The 24,595-nt window shown below is 36.6% G+C and overlaps 1 protein-coding gene across 1 annotated transcript in view; it reads right to left on the bottom strand.

Moving 5' to 3' along the window:
• Positions 1 to 24,595, bottom strand: part of LOC145780679 (uncharacterized) — a 104,452-nt gene that overhangs the window by 31,758 nt on the left and 48,099 nt on the right. Inside the window, exons 18-25 of the mRNA XM_082592299.1 lie at positions 23,928 to 24,098; positions 21,684 to 21,875; positions 12,320 to 12,490; positions 10,959 to 11,150; positions 8,514 to 8,684; positions 6,265 to 6,456; positions 3,820 to 3,990; positions 1,576 to 1,767 (exon numbers count right to left, since the gene is read on the bottom strand). Of these exons, the coding sequence (XP_082448425.1) occupies positions 1,576 to 1,767; positions 3,820 to 3,990; positions 6,265 to 6,456; positions 8,514 to 8,684; positions 10,959 to 11,150; positions 12,320 to 12,490; positions 21,684 to 21,875; positions 23,928 to 24,098 (1,452 nt within the window). The remainder of the gene's footprint in view (positions 1 to 1,575; positions 1,768 to 3,819; positions 3,991 to 6,264; positions 6,457 to 8,513; positions 8,685 to 10,958; positions 11,151 to 12,319; positions 12,491 to 21,683; positions 21,876 to 23,927; positions 24,099 to 24,595) is intronic.

Here is a 24,595-nt window from a genome sequence, read left to right as displayed (position 1 = left end):
ACGGTGTCGTCAGCATATCGCATGTGGTTAATGTTGTTTCCTCCGATGCTAATACCTCTTTTATTATCAATATGTATTAAAATATTTCCCTGCATATTGAGAAAAGGGCAGATGATAGCGCACAGCCTTGTCTTACTCCTTTTTGAATGGGTGCGTTGTCACTGCAATCTTTATTGATCCTGGTAGCAGCTAATTGTCTGTAATTTAAATTTAGGATAATTCTTAGGTCTTTGTCGTCAATTCCAATTCGGTCGAGCATGCCTAACATTTCATTGTGTTGGACTTTATCAAAAGCTTTTTCATATTCGATGAAGCACAAGCACAGATCTTTTTGCATTTCGATTGATCTTTGAGCAAAGTTTTTCACAATGAAGACAGCATTCCTTGTTTTTTTTTTTATCAGGCATAAACCCATATTGGCATTTGTTTATTTGTGGGTATAATTTGCTTCTAATTCTGTTCATGGTGACTCTCAGCAATAGTATGAGACATTAGGCTAATTGTACGATATCTTGATCAAGTTTGACACACACAAAGCTTCGAAAACTATACTAAAATAAGCTTTCTATATATAAGGAGGTTAACGGTTTGTGAGATATAGCCTACTACATGATTTTCCATTCAGGCACGTTTTAAACCTTTCAAGGGTTTGCCACCTTTTCCAGTTTATTAACGTGCTGGTAGGTCTATAATCGATTTTTGTAGTAAGTATCTTTTTCGTCCAGCACTCGTTAATGACGAAAAATAAAATGACTCATTGATTGAGTTTAACAACCTTGCTAGGTTAGCCCTGCTGCCAGACATGACAGATCAATCATGTCATTAAACAATGCTTTAACAATTGTTTAACTGTGACGAAACAATAAACCAAATCAACATTCAACAATGCTTAGTTGTGACATAACAATAAACCATAGACCCTACATAACAAAATTTCAATCCGATAGAATCATTGTGTGTGCATAAGAGAAAATAGTAATGAATGAAATAACGCTTTTGTTTCCGTCAGTATCAGGAGGGCGGAATTAAATAATCCAACGGGCCGGATTTGGCCGCGGGCCGTAGTTTGCCCATATCTGTTATGGCGCATCATCAGTTTACTTTTTTAACAATACAGCTGTAAGAAAATGTAGTCTACTTAGCTTAGTTTAATGATTTTTCATTCAATAAACTATCCAGCCACGACAGTAAATAATGTGCTGTTTTTCACAAGCCTTAATTTAAAAAAAAAATGCAACGTAGGCTCCAATTTAAATTCAAGTTTATCTAATTTGAACGCCTTAATAAGGATCATTGAATAAAATTTTGGAATGCCAGAATAACATTATCAGAAACTCAAAATTTCATTTGTTTTTTCTGAAACAGCAAGACAAAGCGGAAGTAAACATTTTTATGGTAAAAATTATTTTTCATCACTTTTGCTATCGACAAGTGTTTGGCAAGCTTAAAGCAAGGCAATTGCATCAGGCAAAGTTTTTAAAACACTTTTTTCTCTGCTGCATGCATTAAACTGTTGTTAGCTTCCTCTAACGATTGCACTTAGCCAACTTAAAAAACGTAAGGTTAAACACTTACTGCACTCAGGTAAATTAGTATTCGCCATAGATATTGACCAAGTCCCATCGTTCTGACACCTTGTTGGGGTACTGGGTACTGTTTCTCCGGCATTGCATACGTATGATACTTCTTCATTTATCATATAAACACGATTGGTGTCACGTGGAGGTACTTGACTAGAGAAATCCAACACATCGGGCGGGCCACAACCTTAAAAGTACATAAAAACGCTTCAACATAGAATAAAAATATATTTTTGATTTGAAGCACAAGTTAATTTTAAGATGCAGTTATTTCTTGAAGAGGTGAGGCTACATTTCACAAGCAACATCCCTGTATACTACTCAAAAAGTTTTAAAAACTTAAAAATAAACATTATAACAATGGGTAAGTATAGCAAAACAAAGCCGTCATTTTGAAATCCGGTCTCACAGGTAACAACGGCGTAATATATAATATGTAATTAACCTGACGTTGAATTTAAACTATCATTTTCATTTTTGTTATGTTCATACAACAACAACGTGTGGTATTTCTCGTGGAGCACAGTATTTATCATTAATATCTATGCTCTTAAATGTTTCTTTTAAAGATCACCTACTAAATTACTTAAGACTACCTAAGATTCTAAATGTCATATAAGACTAATACATTGATCCATCATCCAATAAACGCATCTGTAGTAAAACATGGCTATATTCACGTTTCTAATTTGGCCTATTTACAAACTCATACAATATGCAAAATACGAAAAAACCGCATAACATACAAAAGTGAAGATTTTTGCGCAATTCTTCCAGAGAGTCTTGGTTTATCTGAATTTGGCAAACATTTTTGAAAAAATAATTTACTGAAAGTAGCCGACAGTTCCTGCTTAATATGGTTGTTATCAGTGCCGGTCTTTGGGGTGTGCAAGCCGTGCGATCGCACAGGGCCGCAAATTAGGGGGCCCGCAATTTACTCAGAAAATGCAGTAATTTTTGCCATTTCCAATGGAAAAAATTCAATTCGATTCACAAGCAAGTACCGGTATCCTTGAAGTCAGTTGAGGCTTTAGGAATTAGCAACAAGAACACATGGAGACTCAGCTTTATTTCCGAAAAATGCCAGAGAAAACATAATCTTATCCTTTTGCTATGCCACCGGACAGCACCATTTTACAGTTAATATTCATACCCAAATTTCTGTTGAACATGCGCTCAGAATGCACCAAATTCAAAGTATTTTTTCAAAATTTTTTGGGGGAGGCCTCCCAGACCCACTCCACTTGGTGTCGCCTTTTCGCCCACCGGCCGTCAAACCCCCCTCCCCTTTCAAAATACTTTGCTACGCTACTGAATTGGATCATTGTCATTGGGGCACGCAAAGCACATTCCGCACAGGGCCCGAAATACCCTAAGACCGGCACTGGTTGTTATCATCGTGTGAGAATAATAATAGTCACAAAGCTAGAGAACCGAACTTTTAACTGACCAGTTGAGTATTATATACCATACACCTCTCAAGAATCTTCTTAATCATTAGCGTACACAGAAAATGTTTATTGGGGAGTTGAAATAATGCATGAAGTTACGCTTAAAAGAACTATGATAATCAACTTTTACTCCACGACAGAAACAAATCTTGGCTTATATAAGGTTACAAAATGTAGGTTTGTAATTATGCTTATCATCAGAGGAGCAAGATTGTTCATTAAATCTATTCGACGTTACGCTTTTTGGTTGAGGACCAGACAATTTTTCCACCCCTTCCACGTTGGGTGTGTATTTATTATGATTGTATGGATGGTTTCTGACTATGTGCATGTATATTACACCAGGCTGTCTCGTAAACGACAGTCTTGCAACGGATTACTGTTTCTGCTGCGCAAAGCCGCAAATAATTTAAGAGAGTATAGAACTGTTGAAATATTTAGTTGAATGCTTGCTCTTCTGCTGTGCGGTCGGAAACATTTAGAGCTGTCCCGATTCTGAATCAGTTGAAGATGTAATGATGCTTGAATGCTTACTGGATCGTTGAGGTTGTTGCAGTGTTTCCAGAAAATTTTTGTGTTGATAGCAACATTTCTGGGAGCATGTATTGTAACAGTAAAAGGAGTAAATAATTGTCACTATTATCACGGCATGGCATACATGTCTGCGTTACTATTGTCGTGTGTCGGCGGTCACTCATCTTCAGTGCTATAGATGTTAATATGGTGAAAACGAAGAACTAACCACTCACTACAATAGACTGCAATACATAAAAAAAGAACAAACTTACCACACATTTGAGGCGGGTCGTTATTTAATCCATCATTGTCACAAGTTGCCATGCCGACAGAATCAGTATTGCAAAAGTACTCAACCGTTGTACCGATCGTATAGCCGACCATACCCATAGCCACAGCTGGGGAGGTTGTGCAATCGAGAGTCGCGCACAAGTCGGTGCATCCTGTCAAAACAACAATATGAAAACTTCATCTGGCGTACCTACTGTACTGTAAAAACATTAAATACAGTTAATTCTAAACTGTTTAGCAAGGTTTTAGTTACGAATTAAAACCCAACCGATGAGCAATCATTTCGGGAGCCTATATGGAACATGTGAGCATATTTTGCAATTTTAAGTCTGCGGTAAATTACCAACAATTATTGTCGCTTCTACATTTTTCTAGACCCTTACTACGTTTAGCATATATGCAGTTTTGTTTTTTGGTAATAGTCAGAAATAAACTGAACTGAATCTTCTTTTGGCATCGACGACCTCGGATGAATAATTAAACCAGGTATTCCTATGATATGTTATATAAATGATTGTTTTTGCCTTGTCGTTAAATTGTTTCAGATGAGTTTGTCTTTGTTCGCCGGGTGCCCGCTTTCCAAAAAAAATTACCAGTATAGAGAGATGGTCTAGCTTTGGCTTTCTTATCACATGGCTAAGAAATTTATATTATCAAAGAAATGGTTCACTATATAACTGATAAATTACAAATACACTAGGAGTTTTGGCTTCTTTTTTCGTTGTTATGACCATTGTTTTAGTTTTTTTTCATTTAGTTCCATGCAAGCCATGGTTCCATGTCAAATATTTTGCTCTTCGTACACACAATATCCAATATGTTCTACAGTTTTACTTCTGAGTCAGCTATCATTACGGTGTCGTCAGCATATCGCATGTGGTTAATGTTGTTTCCTCCGATGCTAATACCTCTTTTATTATCAATATGTATTAAAATATTTCACTGCATAATGAGAAAAGGGCAGATGATAGCGCACAGCCTTGTCTTACTCCTTTTTGAATGGGTGCGTTGTCACTGCAATCTTTATTGATCCTGGTAGCAGCTAATTGTCTGTAATTTAAATTTAGGATAATTCTTAGGTCTTTGTCGTCAATTCCAATTCGGTCGAGCATGCCTAACATTTCATTGTGTTGGACTTTATCAAAAGCTTTTTCATAGTCGATGAAGCACAAGCACAGATCTTTTTGCATTTCGATTGATCTTTGAGCAAAGTTTTTCACAATGAAGACAGCATTCCTTGTTTTTTTTTTATCAGGCATAAACCCATATTGGCATTTGTTTATTTGTGGGTATAATTTGCTTCTAATTCTGTTCATGGTGACTCTCAGCAGTAGTATGAGACATTAGGCTAATTGTACGATATCTTGATCAAGTTTGACACACACAAAGCTTCGAAAACTATACTAAAATAAGCTTTCTATATATTAGGAGGTTAACGGTTTGTGAGATATAGCCTACTACATGATTTTCCATTCAGGCACGTTTTAAACCTTTCAAGGGTTTGCCACCTTTTCCAGTTTATTAACGTGCTGGTAGGTCTATAATCGATTTTTGTAGTAAGTATCTTTTTCGTCCCGCACTCGTTAATGACGAAAAATAAAATGACTCATTGATTGAGTTTAACAACCTTGCTAGGTTAGCCCTGCTGCCAGACATGACAGATCAATCATGTCATTAAACAATGCTTTAACAATTGTTTAACTGTGACGAAACAATAAACCAAATCAACATTCAACAATGCTTAGTTGTGACATAACAATAAACCATAGACCCTACATAACAAAATTTCAATCCGATAGAATCATTGTGTGTGCATAAGAGAAAATAGTAATGAATGAAATAACGCTTTTTTTTCCGTCAGTATCAGGAGGGCGGAATTAAATAATCCAACGGGCCGGATTTGGCCGCGGGCCGTAGTTTGCCCATATCTGTTATGGCGCATCATCAGTTTACTTTTTTAACCTTACAGCTGTAAAAAAATGTAGTCTACTTAGCTTAGTTTAATGATTTTTCATTCAATAAACTATCCAGCCACGACAGTAAATAATGTGCTGTTTTTCACAAGCCTTAATTTTAAAAAAAATGCAACGTAGGCTCCAATTTAAATTCAAGTTTATCTAATTTGAACGCCTTAATAAGGATCATTGAATAAAATTTTGGAATGCCAGAATAACATTATCAGAAACTCAAAATTTCATTTGTTTTTTCTGAAACAGCAAGACAAAGCGGAAGTAAACATTTTTATGGTAAAAATTATTTTTCATCACTTTTGCTATCGACAAGTGTTTGGCAAGCTTAAAGCAAGGCAATTGCATCAGGCAAAGTTTTTAAAACACTTTTTTCTCTGCTGCATGCATTAAACTGTTGTTAGCTTCCTCTAACGATTGCACTTAGCCAACTTAAAAAACGTAAGGTTAAACACTTACTGCACTCAGGTAAATTAGTATTCGCCATAGATATTGACCAAGTCCCATCGTTCTGACACCTTGTTGGGGTACTGGGTACTGTTTCTCCGGCATTGCATACGTATGATACTTCTTCATTTATCATATAAACACGATTGGTGTCACGTGGGGGTACTTGACTAGAGAAATCCAACACATCGGGCGGGCCGCAACCTTAAAAGTACATAAAAACGCTTCAACATAGAATAAAAATATATTTTTGATTTGAAGCACAAGTTAATTTTAAGATGCAGTTATTTCTTGAAGAGGTGAGGCTACATTTCACAAGCAACATCCCTGTATACTACTCAAAAAGTTTTAAAAACTTAAAAATAAACATTATAACAATGGGTAAGTATAGCAAAACAAAGCCGTCATTTTGAAATCCGGTCTCACAGGTAACAACGGCGTAATATATAATATGTAATTAACCTGACGTTGAATTTAAACTATCATTTTCATTTTTGTTATGTTCATACAACAACAACGTGTGGTATTTCTCGTGGAGCACAGTATTTATCATTAATATCTATGCTCTTAAATGTTTCTTTTCAAGATCACCTACTAAATTACTTAAGACTAGGCTACCTAAGATTCTAAATGTCATATAAGACTAATACATTGATCCATCATCCAATAAACGCATCTGCAGTAAAACATGGCTATATTCACGTTTCTAAATTGGCCTATTTACAAACTCATACAATATGCAAAATACGAAAAAACCGCATAACAGACAAAAGTGAAGATTTTTGCGCAATTCTTCCAGAGAGTCTTGGTTTATCTGAATTTGGCAAACATTTTTGAAAAAATAATTTACTGAAAGTAGCCGACAGTTCCTGCTTAATATGGTTGTTATCAGTGCCGGTCTTTGGGGTGTGCAAGCCGTGCGATCGCACAGGGCCGCAAATTAGGGGGCCCGCAATTTACTCAGAAAATGCAGTAATTTTTGCCATTTCCAATGGAAAAAATTCAATTCGATTCACAAGCAAGTACCGGTATCCTTGAAGTCAGTTGAGGCTTTAGGAATTAGCAACAAGAACACATGGAAACTCAGCTTTATTTCCGAAAAATGCCAGAGAAAACATGATCTTATCCTTTTGCTATGCCACCGGACAGCACCATTTTACAGTTAATATTCATACCCAAATTTCTGTTGAACATGCGCTCAGAATGCACCAAATTCAAAGTATTTTTTCAAAATTTTTTGGGGGAGGCCTCCCAGACCCACTCCACTTGGTGTCGCCTTTTCGCCCACCGGCCGTCAAACCCCCCTCCCCTTTCAAAATACTTTGCTACGCTACTGAATTGGATCATTGTCATTGGGGCACGCAAAGCACATTCCGCACAGGGCCCGAAATACCCTAAGACCGGCACTGGTTGTTATCATCGTGTGAGAATAATAATAGTCACAAAGCTAGAGAACCGAACTTTTAACTGACCAGTTGAGTATTATATACCATACACCTCTCAAGAATCTTCTTAATCATTAGCGTACACAGAAAATGTTTATTGGGGAGTTGAAATAATGCATGAAGTTACGCTTAAAAGAACTATGATAATCAACTTTTACTCCACGACAGAAACAAATCTTGGCTTATATAAGGTTACAAAATGTAGGTTTGTAATTATGCTTATCATCAGAGGAGCAAGATTGTTCATTAAATCTATTCGACGTTACGCTTTTTGGTTGAGGACCAGACAATTTTTCCACCCCTTCCACGTTGGGTGTGTATTTATTATGATTGTATGGATGGTTTCTGACTATGTGCATGTATATTACACCAGGCTGTCTCGTAAACGACAGTCTTGCAACGGATTACTGTTTCTGCTGCGCAAAGCCGCAAATAATTTAAGAGAGTATAGAACTGTTGAAATATTTAGTTGAATGCTTGCTCTTCTGCTGTGCGGTCGGAAACATTTAGAGCTGTCCCGATTCTGAATCAGTTGAAGATGTAATGATGCTTGAATGCTTACTGGATCGTTGAGGTTGTTGCAGTGTTTCCATAAAATTTTTGTGTTGATAGCAACATTTCTGGGAGCATGTATTGTCACAGTAAAAGGAGTAAATAATTGTCACTATTATCACGGCATGGCATACATGTCTGCGTTACTATTGTCGTGTGTCGGCGGTCACTCATCTTCAGTGCTATAGATGTTAATATGGTGAAAACGAAGAACTAACCACTCACTACAATAGACTGCAATACATAAAAAAAGAACAAACTTACCACACATTTGAGGCGGGTCGTTATTTAATCCATCATTGTCACAAGTTGCCATGCCGACAGAATCAGTATTGCAAAAGTACTCAACCGTTGTACCGATCGTATAGCCGACCATACCCATAGCCACAGCTGGGGAGGTTGTGCAATCGAGAGTCGCGCACAAGTCGGTGCATCCTGTCAAAACAACAATATGAAAACTTCATCTGGCGTACCTACTGTACTGTAAAAACATTAAATACAGTTAATTCTAAACTGTTTAGCAAGGTTTTAGTTACGAATTAAAACCCAACCGATGAGCAATCATTTCGGGAGCCTATATGGAACATGTGAGCATATTTTGCAATTTTAAGTCTGCGGTAAATTACCAACAATTATTGTCGCTTCTACATTTTTCTAGACCCTTACTACGTTTAGCATATATGCAGTTTTGTTTTTTGGTAATAGTCAGAAATAAACTGAACTGAATCTTCTTTTGGCATCGACGACCTCGGATGAATAATTAAACCAGGTGTTCCTATGATATGTTATATAAATGATTGTTTTTGCCTTGTCGTTAAATTGTTTCAGATGAGTTTGTCTTTGTTCGCCGGGTGCCCGCTTTCCAAAAAAAATTACCAGTATAGAGAGATGGTCTAGCTTGGCTTTCTTATCACATGGCTAAGAAATTTATATTATCAAAGAAATGGTTCACTATATAACTGATAAATTACAAATACACTAGGAGTTTCGGCTTCTTTTTTCGTTGTTATGACCATTGTTTTAGTTTTTTTTCATTTAGTTCCATGCAAGCCATGGTTCCATGTCAAATATTTTGCTCTTCGTACACACAATATCCAATATGTTCTACAGTTTTACTTCTGAGTCAGCTATCAAAACGGTGTCGTCAGCATATCGCATGTGGTTAATGTTGTTTCCTCCGATGCTAATACCTCTTTTATTATCAATATGTATTAAAATATTTCACTGCATAATGAGAAAAGGGCAGATGATAGCGCACAGCCTTGTCTTACTCCTTTTTGAATGGGTGCGTTGTCACTGCAATCTTTATTGATCCCGGTAGCAGCTAATTGTCTGTAATTTAAATTTAGGATAATTCTTAGGTCTTTGTCGTCAATTCCAATTCGGTCGAGCATGCCTAACATTTCATTGTGTTGGACTTTATCAAAAGCTTTTTCATAGTCGATGAAGCACAAGCACAGATCTTTTTGCATTTCGATTGATCTTTGAGCAAAGTTTTTCACAATGAAGACAGCATTCCTTGTTTTTTTTTTATCAGGCATAAACCCATATTGGCATTTGTTTATTTGTGGGTATAATTTGCTTCTAATTCTGTTCATGGTGACTCTCAGCAGTAGTATGAGACATTAGGCTAATTGTACGATATCTTGATCAAGTTTGACACACACAAAGCTTCGAAAACTATACTAAAATAAGCTTTCTATATATTAGGAGGTTAACGGTTTGTGAGATATAGCCTACTACATGATTTTCCATTCAGGCACGTTTTAAACCTTTCAAGGGTTTGCCACCTTTTCCAGTTTATTAACGTGCTGGTAGGTCTATAATCGATTTTTGTAGTAAGTATCTTTTTCGTCCCGCACTCGTTAATGACGAAAAATAAAATGACTCATTGATTGAGTTTAACAACCTTGCTAGGCTAGCCCTGCTGCCAGACATGACAGATCAATCATGTCATTAAACAATGCTTTAACAATTGTTTAACTGTGACGAAACAATAAACCAAATCAACATTCAACAATGCTTAGTTGTGACATAACAATAAACCATAGACCCTACATAACAAAATTTCAATCCGATAGAATCATTGTGTGTGCATAAGAGAAAATAGTAATGAATGAAATAACGCTTTTGTTTCCGTCAGTATCAGGAGGGCGGAATTAAATAATCCAACGGGCCGGATTTGGCCGCGGGCCGTAGTTTGCCCATATCTGTTATGGCGCATCATCAGTTTACTTTTTTAACAATACAGCTGTAAGAAAATGTAGTCTACTTAGCTTAGTTTAATGATTTTTCATTCAATAAACTATCCAGCCACGACAGTAAATAATGTGCTGTTTTTCACAAGCCTTAATTTAAAAAAAAAATGCAACGTAGGCTCCAATTTAAATTCAAGTTTATCTAATTTGAACGCCTTAATAAGGATCATTGAATAAAATTTTGGAATGCCAGAATAATATTATCAGAAATTCAAAATTTCATTTGTTTTTTCTGAAACAGCAAGACAAAGCGGAAGTAAACATTTTTATGGTAAAAATTATTTTTCATCACTTTTGCGATCGACAAGTGTTTGGCAAGCTTAAAGCAAGGCAATTGCATCAGGCAAAGTTTTTAAAACACTTTTTTCTCTGCTGCATGCATTAAACTGTTGTTAGCTTCCTCTAACGATTGCACTTAGCCAACTTAAAAAACGTAAGGTTAAACACTTACTGCACTCAGGTAAATTAGTATTCGCCATAGATATTGACCAAGTCCCATCGTTCTGACACCTTGTTGGGGTACTGGGTACTGTTTCTCCGGCATTGCATACGTATGATACTTCTTCATTTATCATATAAACACGATTGGTGTCACGTGGGGGTACTTGACTAGAGAAATCCAACACATCGGGCGGGCCGCAACCTTAAAAGTACATAAAAACGCTTCAACATAGAATAAAAATATATTTTTGATTTGAAGCACAAGTTAATTTTAAGATGCAGTTATTTCTTGAAGAGGTGAGGCTACATTTCACAAGCAACATCCCTGTATACTACTCAAAAAGTTTTAAAAACTTAAAAATAAACATTATAACAATGGGTAAGTAACTAAGTATAGCAAAACAAAGCCGTCATTTTGAAATCCGGTCTCACAGGTAACAACGGCGTAATATATATAATATGTAATTAACCTGACGTTGAATTTAAACTATCATTTTCATTTTTGTTATGTTCATACAACAACAACGTGTGGTATTTCTCGTGGAGCACAGTATTTATCATTAATATCTATGCTCTTAAATGTTTCTTTTAAAGATCACCTACTAAATTACTTAAGACTACCTAAGATTCTAAATGTCATATAAGACTAATACATTGATCCATCATCCAATAAACGCATCTGTAGTAAAACATGGCTATATTCACGTTTCTAATTTGGCCTATTTACAAACTCATACAATATGCAAAATACGAAAAAACCGCACAACAGACAAAAGTGAAGATTTTTGCGCAATTCTTCCAGAGAGTCTTGGTTTATCCGAATTTGGCAAACATTTTTGAAAAAATAATTTACTGAAAGTAGCCGACAGTTCCTGCTTAATATGGTTGTTATCAGTGCCGGTCTTTGGGGTGTGCAAGCCGTGCGATCGCACAGGGCCGCAAATTAGGGGGCCCGCAATTTACTCAGAAAATGCAGTAATTTTTGCCATTTCCAAAGAAAAAATTCAATTCGATTCACAAGCAAGTACCGGTATCCTTGAAGTCAGTTGAGGCTTTAGGAATTAGCAACAAGAACACATGGAGACTCAGCTTTATTTCCGAAAAATGCCAGAGAAAACATGATCTTATCCTTTTGCTATGCCACCGGACAGCACCATTTTACAGTTAATATTCATACCCAAATTTCTGTTGAACATGCGCTCAGAATGCACCAAATTCAAAGTATTTTTTCAAAATTTTTTGGGGGAGGCCTCCGGCGGTCACTCATCGGCGGTCACTCATCTTCAGTGCTATAGATGCTAATATGGTGAAAACGAAGAACTAACCACTCACTACAATAGACTGCAATACATAAAAAAAGAACAAACTTACCACACATTTGAGGCGGGTCGTTATTTAATCCATCATTGTCACAAGTTGCCATGCCGACAGAATCAGTATTGCAAAAGTACTCAACCGTTGTACCGATCGTATAGCCGACCATACCCATAGCCACAGCTGGGGAGGTTGTGCAATCGAGAGTCGCGCACAAGTCGGTGCATCCTGTCAAAACAACAATATGAAAACTTCATCTCGCGTACCTACTGTAGTACTGTACTGTAAAAACATTAAATACAGTTAATTCTAAACTGTTTAGCAAGGTTTTAGTTACGAATTAAAACCCAACCGATGAGCAATCATTTCGGGAGCCTATATGGAACATGTGAGCATATTTTGCAATTTTAAGTCTGCGGTAAATTACCAACAATTATTGTCGCTTCTACATTTTTCTAGACCCTTACTACGTTTAGTATATATGCAGTTTTGTTTTTTGGTAATAGTCAGAAATAAACTGAACTGAATCTTCTTTTGGCATCGACGACCTCGGATGAATAATTAAACCAGGTATTCCTATGATATGTTATATAAATGATTGTTTTTGCCTTGTCGTTAAATTGTTTCAGATGAGTTTGTCTTTGTTCGCCGGGTGCCCGCTTTCCAAAAAAAATTACCAGTATAGAGAGATGGTCTAGCTTGGCTTTCTTATCACATGGCTAAGAAATTTATATTATCAAAGAAATGGTTCACTATATAACTGATAATAGGGGTAGGCTATACATATGGGGTATCTCAAAGTCAATTGGTGACACCTTCAAGTTATTCAGTATGCTCAGCTGATTGTTTTAAGACCTCAACCGGGTCATTTGAGTTATTTTCCAGACAGTGTCGGCAAAAACAGTGTTTCGGATTGCACACTATGAAAAATCCCAGATTTTACGCCAAAAAGCTAAATGCAGTCTTGAGAAAAGTACACACCAATACGCAAAGTTTGCAATTTCACTTCAGATATTCAATCGGTACTTGCAAACACATGTAGCAAAGCGGGCATCACATTTAAGCAATCACGGCAAGCTCTCCAAACAATCTCAAGGAGTTTTTACAACCATACATATTACCTCAAGGTCGATGATGTTCCAGGATATGTGCCTCCAACAGATGGAACTATGTCAAAAACATCTCGTTTATCAACGGACTATGAATCCTACAAGCATGTGTTGCCTTCTCTACAAGTCATTGATGGTATAAAACATTTACAAGCGATTCAAAGCAAGAAAAATTGTGCCCTTGCAATATTGGATGCGCATGACGAAGAAACAATAACAATACATTATGATAGTACCACAAGAAGAATCACAGGAGAATGGACATCCATAATAATGAAGTTCAGTGGTGGTAAACCATTTTGATTAAGACCTCTATCTTTTGCGGTGGAAACCAGAGAAAATATCACAAGATCAAAGTAAATCCGATTAACACGAAAGAACAAGGCGAAACTGAACCTGACCTTGATTCTAACTAAACAGTGTGACTCCGTGAGAGACCTTCCAGAAATTCCATTAGAAGAAGACATGTTGACTGCATTGCATTTTACATATGACAACGATAATTAATCAAGAACTGGGAGATGCTGATCTACAACGATCCAGGAAGGGAGATGTTGAGGTAAATGAGCCGTGCATTGTAATTTGGGGTGCTGGGAACAAAAGAAATTGGCATCTTGGAATTTGTATGAAGAACAATGGTGATACAACTTACACAATTGAGCATTTAGAAAGGGTAAGTCATCCCAATGACAGTGGGAATCAGAGGTAGAGATATCCAAGCAGACCTGATGTCCAATGTGCTGCGTCCATACAGATAATGCCATGTAATATACTTGGTTCATGGGATATGTCAAGAAGGAATATGACATTTTTCTTGGATAACTGCCACATCATTGAGGGATAATTCAAAGCATTTTACTACAAGTAGTTTCCTACGTAGTACTATTATCATAAATCAGTATAACTAGTATACAGAACAGTATAGGTATACTTATTAAATACTACCACATACATTGATTGCTTGCAGAAGCACAGTGGGCATTGCTAGTAGTGAATCCGATATTTTTACTATGTTAACCAGGCCTGCAAATTCGTCTTCAGTGGGGCAAGAGTCAAGCGTGCTTTAAATAATGGCGAGAATGCATATTTGTTTATTTTAGTAAAAAATATCACTTTTGCGTAAGTCTAGTTGGAATCTGGCGGAGTAATTACGTGAGTGCCGGCGAAAGTGCGGCTCTAATACTCTTCTTGAGTTTGCAAGACTGTAAACCAGTGTTTCTCAACCTTTTTTAGCCATTTTACTACCCCCCAACAAAAACGATTAATTACGAAAAGCAAATATAAAACAATAAATACTACAAAAAGTGCTCAATGCAAAGCAAAAAGCCAAGCAGAGCGATATAATTACGTCAAATATAGGCTAGTTACCAGTCTCTAAAACCCTTACAGCCTGTTTTACCCTAAAAGGGGGATCATCAGAAGGTCCTTATTCAAATATAATTATATTTCTGTTTTCACCCTTTTAGGGTGAAACAGGCTGTAAGGGTTTTAGAGACTAGTAAGTAGTAACTATATTTGATGAAAAGCAAATATATATTTGCGAGTCCTATAGGCCTACTGGTAGTCAGTGTGAACCCTGGGCTTGGTAACAAAGTGCCAGTTTCTTCACATCCGGTGTAAAGCCAGTGAAAAACATTCGAAGGTCACCTCTTATGGACATGTCAAGTGGGTTTCGCTGTTTGGTATGTAGCAGAACAACACAGCTGAATCACTTTTCCACCAGGTATGAGGTAGGAAATGCTACCACGAAGATACTAGCTCTTGACGAAATCGTTTACCCTTGACGAAATCGTATACCAGTCGAAAAGCCGAGGTAATCATACCGCCCCCCCCCCTCCTGCAAAATCAACCCCCCCTGGGGGCCGGTACCGCCCCTTTTGAGAACCCTGCTGTAAACAATGACCATCTTGAATGTCACCACTGTAAACAGTAAGGCCAATTGCTGGCTTATGGCGACATTATATACTGTATTAAATGCATTATTATCGTTAAAAGTGTCATTTTTGATTTTATGCATTCCGGACACCGTTTTTGCCGGCACTGCCTCAGTTTTTCTCCAAATTTATTGAATTATGGCTTAAAATGCTCAGGAGACAATATACTTCAAAATAGGGGTGTCACCAAAATGACCCAGAATGATAACTTTTTTAACGATATGTACAGCCTACCCCTACTGATAAATTACAAATACACTAGGAGTTTCGGCTTCTTTTTTCGTTGTTATGACCATTGTTTTAGTTTTTTTTCATTTAGTTCCATGCAAGCCATGGTTCCATGTCAAATATTTTGCTCTTCGTACACACAATATCCAATATGTTCTACAGTTTTACTTCTGAGTCAGCTATCAAAACGGTGTCGTCAGCATATCGCATGTGGTTAATGTTGTTTCCTCCGATGCTAATACCTCTTTTATTATCAATATGTATTAAAATATTTCACTGCATAATGAGAAAAGGGCAGATGATAGCGCACAGACTTGTCTTACTCCTTTTTGAATGGGTGCGTTGTCACTGCAGTCTTTATTGATCCTGGTAGCAGCTAATTGTCTGTAATTTAAATTTAGGATAATTCTTAGGTCTTTGTCGTCAATTCCAATTCGGTCGAGCATGCCTAACATTTCATTGTGTTGGACTCAGGGCCCGATTAACCATGAGGCACACGAGGCACAGGCCTCAGGCCCCCTGGTTTTGGGGGCCCCCAATTTTTTTTACATTAATACCGTAGGCGTCAATACTTTTATAGGTTTCAAGCAGTGCCGTGTCAAGGGGGGCCCGGATCCCAGGCCCACCATCTCAAGGGGCCCACAAATAATAGATTTTTGCATTTCAGAAAAGTGTTTTTTGAGTTGCTAAAGTTCACTGCATGTACTTGTCCATTAAGAAGATGATGTAGGCCCTTATTATACTAAAACATCTCAAATTTGGGCCTATTTTACAAATTTGGGCCCTAACTACACTGAAACATCTCTAAAAACACCATTGCTATCTAAAAACAAAATGCGATAAAGTTAGTAACATGTTCTGCAGAAATGTATTGGATGCAATTGAATATATGAATTCAAAAAGGGCCCAATTGCCACAAAGTGTTTTTGGCACAACTGTTTTAATTATTTTGGTCATTTACTTTTGTGGTGAAACTTCGATAATGATTACATGCTTAAACATACTGGTAAGAAGCATCATACCTAAAAAGTTCACTCATTGAGGATTCTGTGGAGAAACTATAGAGAAGTTGAAGTGCAATTGCTGTAGTTGGGCCCATTTCAAAATCAATGGAAAAATTTATAGAGTATTTTTTATGTGTTTACCAATATGTTTGAAAAATCTGGCTGTTTTTTTTTAAGTATCATTTAGAAGACATTGAAAGAAATTGGAAAGCACAAATAGTGAAATAAAAAAAAAAAAAACAACTGGAGGGCCCTTTTGAATTCACATATTCAGATTCTTTTCATCAATAAAAGTGCTTTGTTTTAAAAAATTGTAAGCTGTAAGCAAAATAGCATTTCAGATAGTTTAATTATCATTTCAATTTTAACATTTACAATACCATAATTATAAATAGTATAGCTTTGGTAGAGAGGTACTTTTTAAAAACCATAGACAGACAATCGATAACAACTTAATAACATTGAATTGCATAATTCAAAATTAATACAGAAATGAAATAGATACATAATTTCGAACGTTTTCGGCAAAACTTTCTGCCCTCTTCAGGAAAATATCTTAATTCATCTAAACAAAACAGTTATTCGTGAAATGTTAATAATAAATGACTGAAATTCAATAAAACTGCACTGACCTGCGTACAAGCAACAACTGACGAACAAACACAAAAGGTGGTAGCAATCTGTCATAATTATGCGGGAGTGTGGTCATGAGACGAGATAGTGAGCGGACAACATAACATAAAATAAACGTAAGCTAATACAAATTCAACAAAAAAGATGCCCCTCCAGCGAATAATTGTTTGTTGAGCCTGGGGTTGTGCTGCTTTATTTGGAGTGCCTCATGAATTTTAGTTTCAAACTCCGATTGACAGTTGCGAATTATTTTGAATGAATCTAATGTAAATTTGATGTTGGAACAAATACTGCAGTCATAAATGTGGTCTTTGATTGCACTGTGCTTATTGATGTCTGTTAAATTTAGGTGTTCCGTTGCTCTTGTTACCAAGTGTCTTGTGGACATACCTATGTATGTCATGTTCGTGTCGCACGAACAAGTGAATTTGTAGACAATGTTGGAACGAAGAGACTGCGGAACGGGAGATTTCAGCGAAAAATATCTACTGATTTTAAAGGTTTTGTACAGAGGAACAATGTCGATATCAAATTTACACTTAAAGAGTTTAGATAGTTTTTTAGCATATACGAGAGATTCCTTTCCTAGGAAAGGTATGGATATAGAGTTTTGGAAATTTATGACGTCAGTATTCGGTGAAGATACTGAATTGAAACGTTGTAGAACCTTATCAAAAAACTGCCCGGGATATCCATTCGCACATAACATGGATTTAATTTTGGCGATTTCATTCATGTAGTGGTATTTGTCTGAGCAGATAGAACGAGCACGATTAAGCAAACCTAACACCAACCCAAATTTCCATTTCATAGGACACACTGCGTTGAAATTTAATAATAATCCAGTGTTACTAGGTTTTCGCCAAACCCATGTGTCAAAAGTACTTTCGTTAATCTTTAGTTCAACATCCAAGAATGGTATAGTTTCTCTAGCTTTTTCCACTGTGAATTTTATGTTTTTATGTTGGGAATTTAGCACATTTAGAAAAGTTGAGCACGAATCTTCATCATCAAAAACAGCAAAAATATCATCTACATACCTAAGATAAAGTTTCGGATGGAAATCTTTAGACTCTTCAAGAACTTTTGTTTCAATATGTGCGAGGAAAAAATTAGCAATGGTAGGGCCTAATGGAGACCCCATCAGTAGATATTTTTCGCTGAAATCTCCCGTTCCGCAGTCTCTTCGTTCCAACATTGTCTACAAATTCACTTGTTCGTGCGACACGAACATGACATACATAGGTATGTCCACAAGACACTTGGTAACAAGAGCAACGGAACACCTAAATTTAACAGACATCAATAAGCACAGTGCAATCAAAGACCACATTTATGACTGCAGTATTTGTTCCAACATCAAATTTACATTAGATTCATTCAAAATAATTCGCAACTGTCAATCGGAGTTTGAAACTAAAATTCATGAGGCACTCCAAATAAAGCAGCACAACCCCAGGCTCAACAAACAATTATTCGCTGGAGGGGCATCTTTTTTGTTGAATTTGTATTAGCTTACGTTTATTTTATGTTATGTTGTCCGCTCACTATCTCGTCTCATGACCACACTCCCGCATAATTATGACAGATTGCTACCACCTTTTGTGTTTGTTCGTCAGTTGTTGCTTGTACGCAGGTCAGTGCAGTTTTATTGAATTTCAGTCATTTATTATTAACATTTCACGAATAACTGTTTTGTTTAGATGAATTAAGATATTTTCCTGAAGAGGGCAGAAAGTTTTGCCGAAAACGTTCGAAATTATGTATCTATTTCATTTCTGTATTAATTTTGAATTATGCAATTCAATGTTATTAAGTTGTTATCGATTGTCTGTCTATAATTATAAATATCCTTGACTAGTGATGTTGCGAGCAGGAAAAACCTGTCCTGTACTTTTAGCAGAAACGTTCTTCTGTATTTACTTTTTCTGAATATATGCACATGAAATTGCTCAATTATTTTCAAATACCTTATAAGCCTGGCATATCACATGTTGTACGGTACAAAACAAAAATCATTTTTAACACAAGGGACCTGTTTATTCTTGCCACTAACTTAGGCTACCATACCCTAAAAACTTTAATTAACTTGAATACCTACATAAAATTATGAAAGCTTTGCCTTGGAATGAAATAATGTTGAATAAAAATAATTGAACACCTGATCCTCAAAACGCTTTACACTGCTTTTGTTTACAAGTTACCGTACAATCACAATGTTTTCACCTTGGTTGACAGAACAAGTAATGTTGCCAGATAAAACATAAAAATAGTGAAAAACAATAATGTTATCAGATGACCAAATCTGAATGGAAATTAATAATTTCTACAGATTTGGTTTTATCCCCAGATTTTATCTGCGCGGTACCGGGCGGCAAAGCAGGGCAAAGTTAAAACAGTCAAAATTTTGTGTGGTACGATGGTATGACCGCGTCGTGACCGATAATGTTCCATTGCCAGTATTGGAGCTGGTATATAAGTCCCCCCCCACCCCCCTTGGCAACTCATGACAAAGACAGGACTCAACCAAACATATAGGGTGAAATTACTTTACCTTTGCTTTACTGTTCACACACTTCCATCCACATGTTTTGGTCAATTCCTCTTTATCATGAGTTGCCAAGGGTGGGGGGACTTGTGTACTAGCTCCCCAGTATTTTTTTTTTATTAGAAATTGTTAACACTTTTGGCTTTCATTCCTAGCAAAGGTGTAGCTTAGAAATGATAGACCTGTGTTTGCGGTTACTTACACTTGTGTTGTTTTCTAAACTGGTGAAAAAGTCTATTGAAATGAACCACATTTCCATGTCGATGCAGTGAAAATATACACAATATTATAGGTCTGCTTGACGATAGAGGGCCCAAAATTATTCTGGCCCCGGGGCCCACAAAAGGTTTAACACACCACTGGTTTCAAGGAACTATTAATAAACTCTGCTAGTTCAAATTCAAATGTAGCCTATATTTTGCTAGTGTTTCCTGTATGAAATTAAAATGAGCTCAATTGCCAATCTGTTAGAGAGATTTTTCATCCAATAATTTTTGTAGTAAGTATAAAAGTGTTCATACTGTTAGAAAGTTGTAGGTAAATTGGCTAAATTAATATGTATGAAGTTATAGTTTTGCTTGAACTATTTTTTAGCCAATATTTCATCATTCGCAGAGACTACGTACATGGCATTGCTTTGAAAGCGATTGCCAACAGGGGCCCCTAAACTTAGCTGTGCCTCGGGCCCCCATGAGCCTTAATCAGGCCCTGGTTGGACTTTATCAAAAGCTTTTTCATAGTCGATGAAGCACAAGCACAGATCTTTTTGCATTTCGATTGATCTTTGAGCAAAGTTTTTCACAATGAAGACAGCATTCCTTGTTTTTTTTTTTATCAGGCATAAACCCATATTGGCATTTGTTTATTTGTGGGTATAATTTGCTTCTAATTCTGTTCATGGTGACTCTCAGCAGTAGTATGAGACATTAGGCTAATTGTACGATATCTTGATCAAGTTTGACACACACAAAGCTTCGAAAACTATACTAAAATAAGCTTTCTATATATTAGGAGGTTAACGGTTTGTGAGATATAGCCTACTACATGATTTTCCATTCAGGCACGTTTTAAACCTTTCAAGGGTTTGCCACCTTTTCCAGTTTATTAACGTGCTGGTAGGTCTATAATCGATTTTTGTAGTAAGTATCTTTTTCGTCCCGCACTCGTTAATGACGAAAAATAAAATGACTCATTGATTGAGTTTAACAACCTTGCTAGGTTAGCCCTGCTGCCAGACATGACAGATCAATCATGTGATTAAACAATGCTTTAACAATTGTTTAACTGTGACATAACAATAAACCATAGACCCTACATAACAAAATTTCAATCCGATAGAATCATTGTGTGTGCATAAGAGAAAATAGTAATGAATGAAATAACGCTTTTGTTTCCGTCAGTATCAGGAGGGCGGGATTAAATAATCCAACGGGCCGGATTTGGCCGCGGGCCGTAGTTTGCCCATATCTGTTATGGCGCATCATCAGTTTACTTTTTTAACAATACAGCTGTAAGAAAATGTAGTCTACTTAGCTTAGTTTAATGATTTTTCATTCAATAAACTATCCAGCCACGACAGTAAATAATGTGCTGTTTTTCACAAGCCTTAATTTTAAAAAAAATGCAACGTAGGCTCCAATTTAAATTCAAGTTTATCTAATTTGAACGCCTTAATAAGGATCATTGAATAAAATTTTGGAATGCCAGAATAACATTATCAGAAACTCAAAATTTCATTTGTTTTTTCTGAAACAGCAAGACAAAGCGGAAGTAAACATTTTTATGGTAAAAATTATTTTTCATCACTTTTGCTATCGACAAGTGTTTGGCAAGCTTAAAGCAAGGCAATTGCATCAGGCAAAGTTTTTAAAACACTTTTTTCTCTGCTGCATGCATTAAACTGTTGTTAGCTTCCTCTAACGATTGCACTTAGCCAACTTAAAAAACGTAAGATTAAACACTTACTGCACTCAGGTAAATTAGTATTCGCCATAGATATTGACCAAGTCCCATCGTTCTGACACCTTGTTGGGGTACTGGGTACTGTTTCTCCGGCATTGCATACGTATGATACTTCTTCATTTATCATATAAACACGATTGGTGTCACGTGGGGGTACTTGACTAGAGAAATCCAACACATCGGGCGGGCCGCAACCTTAAAAGTACATAAAAACGCTTCAACATAGAATAAAAATATATTTTTGATTTGAAGCACAAGTTAATTTTAAGATGCAGTTATTTCTTGAAGAGGTGAGGCTACATTTCACAAGCAACATCCCTGTATACTACTCAAAAAGTTTTAAAAACTTAAAAATAAACATTATAACAATGGGTAAGTATAGCAAAACAAAGCCGTCATTTTGAAATCCGGTCTCACAGGTAACAACGGCGTAATATATAATATGTAATTAACCTGACGTTGAATTTAAACTATCATTTTCATTTTTGTTATGTTCATACAACAACAACGTGTGGTATTTCTCGTGGAGCACAGTATTTATCATTAATATCTATGCTCTTAAATGTTTCTTTTAAAGATCACCTACTAAATTACTTAAGACTACCTAAGATTCTAAATGTCATATAAGACTAATACATTGATCCATCATCCAATAAACGCATCTGTAGTAAAACATGGCTGTATTCACGTTTCTAATTTGGCCTATTTACAAACTCATACAATATGCAAAATACGAAAAAACCGCATAACAGACAAAAGTGAAAATTTTTGCGCAATTCTTCCAGAGAGTCTTGGTTTATCTGAATTTGGCAAACATTTTTGAAAAAATAAATTACTAAAAGTAGCCGACAGTTCCTGCTTAATATGGTTGTTATCAGTGCCGGTCTTTGGGGTGTGCAAGCCGTGCGATCGCACAGGGCCGCAAATTAGGGGGCCCGCAATTTACTCAGAAAATGCAGTAATTTTTGCCATTTCCAATGGAAAAAATTCAATTCGATTCACAAGCAAGTACCGGTATCCTTGAAGTCAGTTGAGGCTTTAGGAATTAGCAACAAGAACACATGGAGACTCAGCTTTATTTCCGAAAAATGCCAGAGAAAACATGATCTTATCCTTTTGCTATGCCACCGGACAGCACCATTTTACAGTTAATATTCATACCCAAATTTCTGTTGAACATGCGCTCAGAATGCACCAAATTCAAAGTATTTTTTCAAAATTTTTTGGGGGAGGCCTCCCAGACCCACTCCACTTGGTGTCGCCTTTTCGCCCACCGGCCGTCAAACCCCCCTCCCCTTTCAAAATACTTTGCTACGCTACTGAATTGGATCATTGTCATTGGGGCACGCAAAGCACATTCCGCACAGGGCCCGAAATACCCTAAGACCGGCACTGGTTGTTATCATCGTGTGAGAATAATAATAGTCACAAAGCTAGAGAACCGAACTTTTAACTGACCAGTTGAGTATTATATACCATACACCTCTCAAGAATCTTCTTAATCATTAGCGTACACAGAAAATGTTTATTGGGGAGTTGAAATAATGCATGAAGTTACGCTTAAAAGAACTATGATAATCAACTTTTACTCCACGACAGAAACAAATCTTGGCTTATATAAGGTTACAAAATGTAGGTTTGTAATTATGCTTATCATCAGAGGAGCAAGATTGTTCATTAAATCTATTCGACGTTACGCTTTTTGGTTGAGGACCAGACAATTTTTCCACCCCTTCCACGTTGGGTGTGTATTTATTATGATTGTATGGATGGTTTCTGACTATGTGCATGTATATTACACCAGGCTGTCTCGTAAACGACAGTCTTGCAACGGATTACTGTTTCTGCTGCGCAAAGCCGCAAATAATTTAAGAGAGTATAGAACTGTTGAAATATTTAGTTGAATGCTTGCTCTTCTGCTGTGCGGTCGGAAACATTTAGAGCTGTCCCGATTCTGAATCAGTTGAAGATGTAATGATGCTTGAATGCTTACTGGATCGTTGAGGTTGTTGCACTGTTTCCATAAAATTTTTGTGTTGATAGCAACATTTCTGGGAGCATGTATTGTCACAGTAAAAGGAGTAAATAATTGTCACTATTATCACGGCATGGCATACATGTCTGCGTTACTATTGTCGTGTGTCGGCGGTCACTCATCTTCAGTGCTATAGATGTTAATATGGTGAAAACGAAGAACTAACCACTCACTACAATAGACTGCAATACATAAAAAAAGAACAAACTTACCACACATTTGAGGCGGGTCGTTATTTAATCCATCATTGTCACAAGTTGCCATGCCGACAGAATCAGTATTGCAAAAGTACTCAACCGTTGTACCGATCGTATAGCCGACCATACCCATAGCCACAGCTGGGGAGGTTGTGCAATCGAGAGTCGCGCACAAGTCGGTGCATCCTGTCAAAACAACAATATAAAAACTTCATCTCTCGTACCTACTGTACTGTAAAAACATTAAATACAGTTAATTCTAAACTGTTTAGCAAGGTTTTAGTTACGAATTAAAACCCAACCGATGAGCAATCATTTCGGGAGCCTATATGGAACATGTGAGCATATTTTGCAATTTTAAGTCTGCGGTAAATTACCAACAATTATTGTCGCTTCTACATTTTTCTAGACCCTTACTACGTTTAGCATATATGCAGTTTTGTTTTTTGGTAATAGTCAGAAATAAACTGAACTGAATCTTCTTTTGGCATCGACGACCTCGGATGAATAATTAAACCAGGTATTCCTATGATATGTTATATAAATGATTGTTTTTGCCTTGTCGTTAAATTGTTTCAGATGAGTTTGTCTTTGTTCGCCGGGTGCCCGCTTTCCAAAAAAAATTACCAGTATAGAGAGATGGTCTAGCTTTGGCTTTCTTATCACATGGCTAAGAAATTTAT

This window comes from Aplidium turbinatum, chromosome 12 (genome assembly GCF_918807975.1).
Source record: "Aplidium turbinatum chromosome 12, kaAplTurb1.1, whole genome shotgun sequence".
In the NCBI taxonomy this organism is placed as follows: domain Eukaryota; kingdom Metazoa; phylum Chordata; class Ascidiacea; order Aplousobranchia; family Polyclinidae; genus Aplidium; species Aplidium turbinatum.
The sequence above is the reverse complement of the archived record's forward strand: the minus strand, read 5'-3'. Positions and strand labels throughout refer to the sequence as shown.